We start from the raw sequence: 9,146 nt of genomic DNA, 5'->3' as shown, positions 1-9,146 counted from the left end.
GAGCAGAGTCTCCTAAACCGGCTGCGGGAGGAGGCCGAGCGGGCCAGGCGGGCGGCGGAGGAGGCCGAGTTCGCCCGCAGCAAGGCCGAGCAGGACGCCAGCCTCTCCCAGCAGCGGGTGGAGGAGGCCGAGCGGCTGAAGCAGCGGGCGGAGGAGGAGGCACAGGCCAAGGCGCAGGCCCAGGCGGATGCGGAGAAGCTGCGGAAGGAGGCCGAGCTGGAGGCGGCGAAGCGGGCGCAGGCGGAGCAGGCGGCCCTGCGGCAGAAGCAGCTGGCGGACGCCGAGATGGAGAAGCACAAGAAGTTTGCCGAGCAGACGCTGCGGCAGAAGGCGCAGGTGGAGCAGGAACTGACCAAGGTGAAGCTGCAGCTGGATGAGACGGACCACCAGAAGGGCATTCTGGACGAGGAGCTGCAGCGGCTGAAGGAGGAGGTGACCGACGCCGTCCGGCAGAAGGCCCAGGTGGAGGAGGAGCTCTTCAAGGTCCGGGTGCAGATGGAGGAGCTGGCGAAGCTGAAGAGCCGGATCGAAGAGGAGAACAAGGTGCTGATCCTCAAGGACAAGGACAACACGCAGAAGTTCCTGGCGGAGGAGGCCGAGAAGATGAAGCAGGTGGCGGAGGAGGTTGCCCGGCTCAGCGTGGAGGCCCAGGAGGCTGCCCGCATGCGGAAGCTGGCCGAGGATGACCTGGCGCAGCAGCGGGCGCTGGCAGAGAAGATGCTGAAGGAGAAGATGCAGGCGGTGCAGGAGGCCACGCGGCTGAAGGCTGAGGCAGAGATGCTGCAGAAGCAGAAGGACCTGGCGCAGGAGCATGCCAAGCGGCTGCAGGAGGACAAGGAGCAGATGCAGCAGCGCCTGGCCGAGGAGACCGAGGGTTTCCAGAAAACCCTGGAGGCTGAGCGCCGGCGGCAGCTGGAGATCACGGCCGAGGCCGAGCGCCTCAAGCTGCACGTGGCGGAGATGAGCATGGCCCAGGCCAAGGCCGAGGAGGAAGCCAAGCGGTTCAAGAAGCAGGCAGAGGAGATCAGCGAGAGGCTGCACGAGACCGAGCTGGCCACGCAGGAAAAGATGACGCTGGTGCACACTCTGGAGATCCAGCGGCACCAGAGCGACCAGGACGCAGAGAAGCTGCGGAGGGCCATTGCCGACCTGGAGCAGGAGAAGGAAAAGCTGAAGCAGGAGGCGGCGCTGCTGCAGCAGAAGGCGGAGGAGGTACTGGGCTATGGGTCCCCCTTAGCAGTGGTGGTACGCAGGGAGTCCTTTCCTCTCCCCAGCCGCCCCGCGCCGTGTCCTGGGGCAGCAGGCACGCGGGCGGCTGGCCAGGCTCTGGGAGCTGTGCTGGCTGGTCCCTGAGGACCGTTGCTGCAGTACGGGCGTGCAGCCTCCAGCCTTGGAGCTGCAGCCTGCACCCAGTGAGCGTGGGCGCGGAGCTGGCTGCTGGCACCATCCGGGAGGTGGAGGCGTCACTGAGCCTCCCGCCCCAGGATCCCCCCTGCCAGGGGTCACAGCGAGCAGCTGCTTGTGGGGCGGGACCCCCACGTGCGGGTCAAGGGTGTGTGCAGAGCCAGCGTCAGTTGCAGAGGCAAACCCGGCAGGGAGTTGTCGGAGCAGGACCTCCCACCCCCTGCCCTCTCCTGCTGCTGGCATCTCCTGCTATGGAGGGGCGATCCCCACCACCTGTGCCGGCTTTTCGGCCCCGTGGCGCATCCTGCCTTATTCCTCTCCGTAGACAAAAGCCGTCCCCAGCTCCCAGCCTTGGTACCAGGCGGGGAGTCCCTGACCCCCGCAGAAGAGCTCATGTCTTTTCCCTGCTCGTTCCACCCACGTGTTGTTTGCTGTGGCTCCCTAACCCCAGCTCTGCTCCCTTAACTCTTAACCAGCGTAGCAGAGTGGTTGGGTAGCTTGGCACCCCCACCAGCTGGGTACCACACCCGCTGCCTGTCCTCCCGCCCCCACCCGCCCCCGCTGCCCTGCCGGTGCTGCCCTCCTGGGCAGACGGCGCCATCTGACCGTGCTGTCCTCTCTCCCACCCCAGATGCAGGTGGCCCAGCAGGCACAGCTCCGCCAGGAGACACAGCTCCTCCAGCAGACCTTCCTGACAGAGAAGGACACCCTGCTGCAGAAGGAGAAGTTCATCGAGGAGGAGAAAACGAAGCTGGAGAAGCTCTTTAAAGACGAGGTCGACAAAGCCCAGAACCTGAAGGCAGAGCAGGAGCGGCAGCAGAAGGAGATGGAGCAGGAGAAGCAGCAGCTGAAGGCCATGCTGGACGAAGCCAAGAAGCATCAGCAAGAAGCAGAGGAAAACGTCCGGCACAAGCAGGAGGAGCTGCAGCAGCTGGAGAGACAGCGGCAGCAGCAGGAGAAACTCCTGGAAGAGGAGAACAAGAAGCTCAGGGAGAGGCTTGAGCAGATGCAGGAAGAGTACAAGGCCGCCCTGGCCCAGACACGAGAGATCATGATCCAGACGGACGACCTGCCCGAGGAGGCAACGGTTACGATGACACAGGTGCCGGATATCAAAGCTGTGCCCAACGGCAGAGACGCGGTGGATGGCTTAGCGCAGAACGGGGAGCCAGAGTTTGCATTTGACGGCATCCGTCAGAAGGTATCTGCAGAGAAGCTGGCTGATGCCGGCATTTTGAGCAAGGACAACTTAGACAAGCTGGCGAAGGGCGTCGTGAGTGTTGGAGAGCTCTCACAGAGGGAAGACATCAAGAAGTACCTGCAGGGCAAGAGCAGCATCGCCGGTTTGTTAATCAAACCCACCAATCAAAAGATGAGCATCTATGAAGCCATGAAAAAGAAGCTGCTCAGCCCAGGCACCGCGCTGGTCCTCCTGGAAGCACAGGCTGCCTCTGGCTTCATAATTGACCCTGTGCGAAACGCGAGGCTCTCGGTGAACGAGGCGGTGAGAGAGGGAGTGATTGGGCCAGAACTGCACAATAAGATGCTGTCTGCTGAACGGGCAGTAACCGGCTACAAGGATCCTTACACGGGCGACAAGATCTCCCTCTTCCAGGCCATGATGAAGGAGCTCATTGTCAGGGAGCACGGCATCCGCCTGCTCGAGGCCCAGATCGCCACCGGCGGCATCATCGATCCCGTCAACAGCCACCGCCTGCCTGTAGAAGCTGCCTACAAGCGGGGCTACTTCGACGAGGAGATGAGCCAGGTCCTCTCCGACCCCACTGATGACACCAAGGGCTTCTTTGACCCCAACACACAGGAGAACCTCACCTACCTGCAGCTCATGGAGCGGTGCGTGACTGACCCAGACACAGGGCTGTGCCTCCTGCCGCTCACTGACCAGGCGGCCAAAGCAAGAGAGCTGGTCTACACTGACAAAGAAGCTAAGGATGTCTTTAAGAAGGCCACAGTGACAGTACCGTTTGGCAAGTTCCAAGGGAAGACGGTGACCATCTGGGAAATCATCAACTCTGAATACTTCACTGAGGACCAAAGGCGGGACCTGATCCAGCAGTACAGGACTGGCAAGATCACGGTGGAGAAGATCATTAGGATCATCATCACGGTTGTGGAGGAAAGCGAGAAAAAGAGCCAGATGTGCTTCGAGGGCCTCCGGGCCCCTGTGCCTGCCGCTGAGCTGCTGGAAAGCAAAATCATCAACAAGGACCTCTACAACCAGTTGCACCAGGGCAAGAAGTCTGTGAAGGACGTGGCGGAGATGGAGTCTGTGCGGCAGTACCTGAAGGGCACGGATGCCATTGCTGGCGTCCTAGTGGAGTCGACCGGCCAGAAGCTCACCTTCTACGACGCCCTGAAGAGAAACCTGCTGAAGCCAGAGATTGCCCTGTCCCTGCTGGAAGCGCAGGCTGCCACCGGCTATATCATCGACCCTGTGAGGAACAAGCTGTTCTCTGTCGACGAGGCGGTGAAGGCCGAGGTGGTGGGGCCGGAGTTTCACGAGAAGCTGCTGTCTGCAGAGAAGGCGGTGACTGGCTACAAGGATCCCTATACGGGCCAGACGGTTTCCCTCTTCCAAGCGCTCAAGAAGGGCCTCATCCCCAGCAATACCGGGGTCCGTCTGCTGGATGTCCAGCTCGCCACTGGAGGCATCATTGATCCTGTGAACAGCCACCGGCTCCCACTCGAGGTCGCCTACAAACGGGGCTACTTGGACCCAGAGATAAATGAGGCTCTGTCCGAGCTCCGAGATGATGTCAAGGCTTTCTATTGTCCCAACACCCAAGAGCACCTCACCTACACCCAGCTGCAGAAGAACTGCCACCGTGACAAGCAGACTGGCTTCTGCCTGCTGCCCCTGTCGGACAAAGCCATCCAGTCTCAGCAGGAGGAGGTCTACACAGACAGCCAGGCGAAGGAGTGCTTTGACAAGGCGACTGTAGAGGTCCCAGTGGGCAGCATGAAGGGCCAGACAATGACCATCTGGGAGCTGATCCACTCTGAGTACTTCACGGAGGAGCACAGGCGAGAGCTCCTTCGACAGTACAAGACTGGCAAGGTGACCATCGAGAAGATCATCAAGATTGTCATCACCATCATCGAGGAGGCAGAGACCAAAAAGCAGGAGAAGCTGACGTTCAGCGGTCTCCGGGCACCTGTACCTGCCAGCGAGCTGGTGGAGTCCTGCATCATCAGCAAAGCCCAGTACGAGCAGCTGAAGGAAGGCAAGAAATCAGTGAAGGACCTCTCCGAGACAGATGCAGTGAGGAGATTCCTGCATGGCAGCGACTGCATTGCTGGCGTCTACGTGGAGGCGACCAAGGAGAAGCTGAACATCTATGAGGCCATGAAGAGGAACCTGCTGAGGCCCAGCACCGCCGTGGTCCTCCTGGAGGCCCAGGCAGCGACCGGGTTCTTGATCGACCCTGTGAAGAACAGGAAGCTGTATGTCAACGAGGCCGTGAAGGCTGGTGTCATCGGGCCTGAACTGCATGAGAAGCTGCTGTCCGCCGAGAAGGCTGTCACTGGGTACAAGGACCCCTACTCGGGCAATACCATCTCCCTCTTCCAGGCCATGAAGAAAGGACTCATTGTCAAGGAGCACGGCATCCGCCTGCTCGAGGCCCAGATCGCAACCGGCGGCATCATCGACCCCGTGCACAGCCACCGCCTCCCCGTGGAGGTGGCCTACAAGCGGGGCTACTTCGACGAGGAAATGAACCGGACCCTCTCTGACCCCACTGATGACACCAAGGGCTTCTTCGACCCCAACACCCACGAGAACCTCACCTACCTGCAGCTGAAGGAGAAGTGCATCGAAGATCCTGAGACGGGCCTGTATCTGCTGCCTCTGCGGGAGCCTGAGAAGCCTACGCTGGTGGAGACCACCCAGGTGTACACGGAAGCAGAGACGCGGAAGGTGCTTGAGGAGACACAGGTGGACATCCCCGTGGGCAGCAGGGCGGGCTCCTCCATGTCGCTGTGGGAGATCATGCACTCAGACCTGCTGCCTGAGGAGCAGCGGAAGCAGCTCATGGAGGAGTTCCAGTCAGGCCGTGTGTCCAAGGAGCGCATGATCATCATCATCATTGAGATCATCGAGAAGACTGAGATCATCAGGCAGCAGAATCTCACATCCTATGACTACGTCCGGCGCCACATCACAGCTGAGGACCTCTATGCGGCCAAGATCATCTCTCTAGACATCTACAACCTGCTGAAGCAGGGCTCCAAAACCTTCCGGGAGCTCCTGGACGTGGAGACTGTCTGGAAGTACCTCTACGGGTCGGGCTGTGTGGCTGGCATCTACATCCCCTCTTCCAAGCAGAAGCTCAGTATCTACCAGGCGCTGAAGAAGGGGCTGATCAACTCCGAGGTGGCCCGCTCCCTCCTGGAGGCCCAGGCTGCCACCGGTTTCATGATCGACCCCACAAAGAATGAGATGCTGACCGTTGATGAAGCAGTCAGGAAAGGCGTGGTGGGGCCTGAAATCCATGACCGGCTCCTGTCTGCAGAGAGGGCCGTAACCGGTTACAGAGACCCGTACAGCGAACAGAAGATTTCCATCTTCCAGGCCATGAAGAAAGACCTCATTCCCAGTGAGGAGGCCCTCAAACTCCTGGATGCCCAGATAGCCACCGGTGGCATCATCGACCCGCACCTGGGCTTCCATCTGCCCCTGGAGGTGGCCTACCAGCGGGGCTTCATCAACAAGGACACATATGACATGCTGTCCGAGCCCAGTGAGGTGCGAAGCTACGTGGACCCGTCCACGGAGGAGAAGCTCAGCTACACGCAGCTCCTGAAGCGGTGCCGGAAGGACGAGAACAGCAGGCTCCTCCTGCTCCCACTCTGCGACACGAGGAAGCTCACCTTCCGGGGGCTGCGGAAGCAGATCACTGTGGAGGAGCTGGTCCGTTCGCAGGTGATGGATGAAGCCACCGCCCAGCGCCTCCAGGAGGGCCTCACCTCCATCGAGGAGGTCTCTAAGAACCTGAAGAAGTTCCTGGAGGGCACCAGCTGCATTGCTGGTGTATTTGTGGACTCCACGAAGGAGCGGCTGTCCGTGTACCAGGCCATGAAGAAGGGTATCATCAGGCCAGGCACCGCGTTTGAGCTCCTGGAGGCGCAGGCAGCCACGGGCTACGTGATTGACCCCATCAAGGGCCTCAAGCTGACAGTGGAGGAAGCTGTGCGGATGGGCATTGTGGGCCCCGAGTTCAAGGACAAGCTGCTCTCTGCTGAGAGGGCAGTCACTGGCTACCGGGATCCCTACTCCGGAAAGCTCATCTCCCTCTTCCAGGCCATGAAGAAGGGTCTGATCCTGAAGGACCACGGGATCCGCTTGCTCGAGGCCCAGATTGCAACGGGAGGCATAATCGATCCTGAGGAGAGCCACCGCCTCCCTGTGGAGATTGCCTACAAGAGGGGCCTCTTCGACGAGGAGATGAATGAGATCCTGCTGGATCCCAGCGATGACACCAAGGGCTTCTTCGACCCCAACACTGAGGAGAACCTCACCTACCTGCAGCTCATGGAGCGGTGTATCACTGACCCAGAGACTGGCCTCTGCCTCCTGCCCCTGAAGGAGAAGAAGCGGGAGAGGAAGACCTCCTCCAAGTCCTCTGTCCGCAAGCGGAGGGTGGTGATCGTCGACCCAGAGACAGGCAAGGAGATGTCCGTGTACGAAGCCTATCGCAAGGGCCTCATTGACCACCAGACCTACCTGGAGCTGTCGGAGCAGGAGTGCGAGTGGGAGGAGATCACCACCTCCTCCTCTGACGGCGTGGTGAAGTCAATGATCATCGACAGGCGCTCGGGGCGCCAGTACGACATTGACGATGCCATCAGCAAGGGCCTGATCGACCAGTCGGCCCTGGACCAGTACCGCTCGGGCACCCTCTCCATCACCGAGTTTGCAGACATGCTCTCTGGAAACATGAGTGGCTTCCGGTCGCGGTCGTCCTCTGTGGGATCATCCTCCTCCTACTCCATCAGCCCAGCCCCCACGCGAACGCAGATATCCATGTGGAGCGACCCGACCGAGGAGACCGGGCCAGTGGCGGGCATCCTGGACACGGACACTCTGGAGAAGGTGTCCATCACGGAGGCGATGCGCCGCAACCTCGTGGATAACATCACAGGGCAGAGGCTGCTGGAAGCACAGGCCTGCACCGGGGGCATCATCGACCCCAACACCGGGGATAAGTGCTCCGTCGCCGACGCAGTGAACAAGGGCCTGGTCGACAAAATCATGGTGGACCGCATCAACCTGGCGCAGAAGGCCTTCTATGGCTTCGAGGACCCACGGACCAAGACGAAGATGTCGGCGGCCCAGGCCCTGAAGAAGGGCTGGCTGTACTACGAGGCCGGGCAGCGCTTCCTGGAGGTGCAGTACCTGACAGGGGGCCTGATCGAGCCCGACGTTGAGGGCCGCGTCTCCTTGGACGAGGCGCTGCAGAAGGGCACCATCGACACACGCACGGCCCAGAAGCTGCGGGACGTGAACACCTACTCCAAGTATCTCACCTGCCCCAAAACCAAGCTCAAGATCTCCTACAAGGACGCGATGGACCGAAGCATGATCGAGGACGGGACCGGCCTGCGGCTGCTGGAGGCCTCCTCCCAGTCCAGCAAGGGCTACTACAGCCCCTACAACGTCAGCAGCGCCGGCTCCACCTCCGGCTCGCGGTCGGGCTCCCGGACTGGGTCCCGGTCAGGCTCCAGGCGAGGTAGCTTCGACGCCACTGGCTCCGGCTTCTCCATGACCTTCTCTTCCTCCTCCTACTCTTCCTCGAGCTTTGGGCGCAGATACGCCGTGGGTCCCCAGAGCGCCGTGGAGGCGGCCGCCCTTGCCCTCGCCTTGTCCCTCCCGAGCAGGAGCTGCAGGCAGGAGGCAAGTGGGGAGCGCCCCGGGCTGCGTGGGCCCGCGCCGCGTCCGAAACCTGCCGGCCCCTTCCGAGGAACCCGCCGCCTCACCTGCTCCGCATGTGGCAACGCTGCTGGCTAATCACTAGTATTTTTTTTTAATTTTTAAACTCCATTCTTCTTCCAAAGCAGTGCCTAAAGTTTAACCAAAAAGACTAGACTAATATATTAATATATACGATTGTTCTGACAGTATTTGTATATTAAGAGATGAGAGAGAAAACACACTACCCTCCCAGATCTGCCGCCCCGGGAGCCTGCTGCCGTTCCTGCCCTCTGCAGAGCCGATCCCGCCCAGCCGCTCGGACACCGCGAGGCAGAGCCGGAAAACAGGAAAACAGTTCTGTCTTTTTGATCTAACCACTTAGTGACTCTTTTGTAATTAACCCTGCCGGCTTCATCCCCCGCACCCCAAAGGAGGAGATGACCCTGTCCCCGCGGCGCACCGCAGCCAGTGTGCCGGCAGGACGGAGGAGGACATCGCGGGTTCCCCACTGCCCGGTGCCAGACAGCCAGACACTCTGCACCGGCCCCGGAGCTGCTGCCTGGACCCCTTCCACCTGCCCTCGGCGCGGCACGGCGAGGAGGGGGCTCTGCGCCCCGGCTCCCGAGCTGCCCCAGTTCCCTGGCTTTGCCTTCCGGCACATCCCCGCCACCGCGCCGCGGAGCCGGTGCCCCGACCGTAAGTGCGTGCCTTGCCTCCGCCAGCCCACCCGCCCGCTGGGACGCACCCGCTGCGCTTGGCTCTCCCCGCCCGCTCGCGCCGCGCTCCCTGCCCCTCACCGGTTCTCCAG

General features: G+C 61.2%; 1 protein-coding gene across 1 annotated transcript in view; it reads left to right on the top strand.

The window, feature by feature from the left end:
• PLEC (plectin) overlaps positions 1–9,146 on the top strand; it is a 12,266-nt gene that overhangs the window by 2,463 nt on the left and 657 nt on the right. The window contains exons 2-3 of the mRNA XM_019474367.1: positions 17–1,212; positions 2,036–9,034. Coding sequence (XP_019329912.1) covers positions 17–1,212; positions 2,036–8,434 — 7,595 coding nt within the window. The 3' untranslated portion in view covers positions 8,435–9,034. The remainder of the gene's footprint in view (positions 1–16; positions 1,213–2,035; positions 9,035–9,146) is intronic.

This window comes from Aptenodytes forsteri, unplaced genomic scaffold (genome assembly GCF_000699145.1).
Source record: "Aptenodytes forsteri isolate BGI_AS27 unplaced genomic scaffold, ASM69914v1 Scaffold777, whole genome shotgun sequence".
In the NCBI taxonomy this organism is placed as follows: Eukaryota; Metazoa; Chordata; class Aves; order Sphenisciformes; family Spheniscidae; genus Aptenodytes; species Aptenodytes forsteri.
The sequence above is the reverse complement of the archived record's forward strand: the minus strand, read 5'-3'. Positions and strand labels throughout refer to the sequence as shown.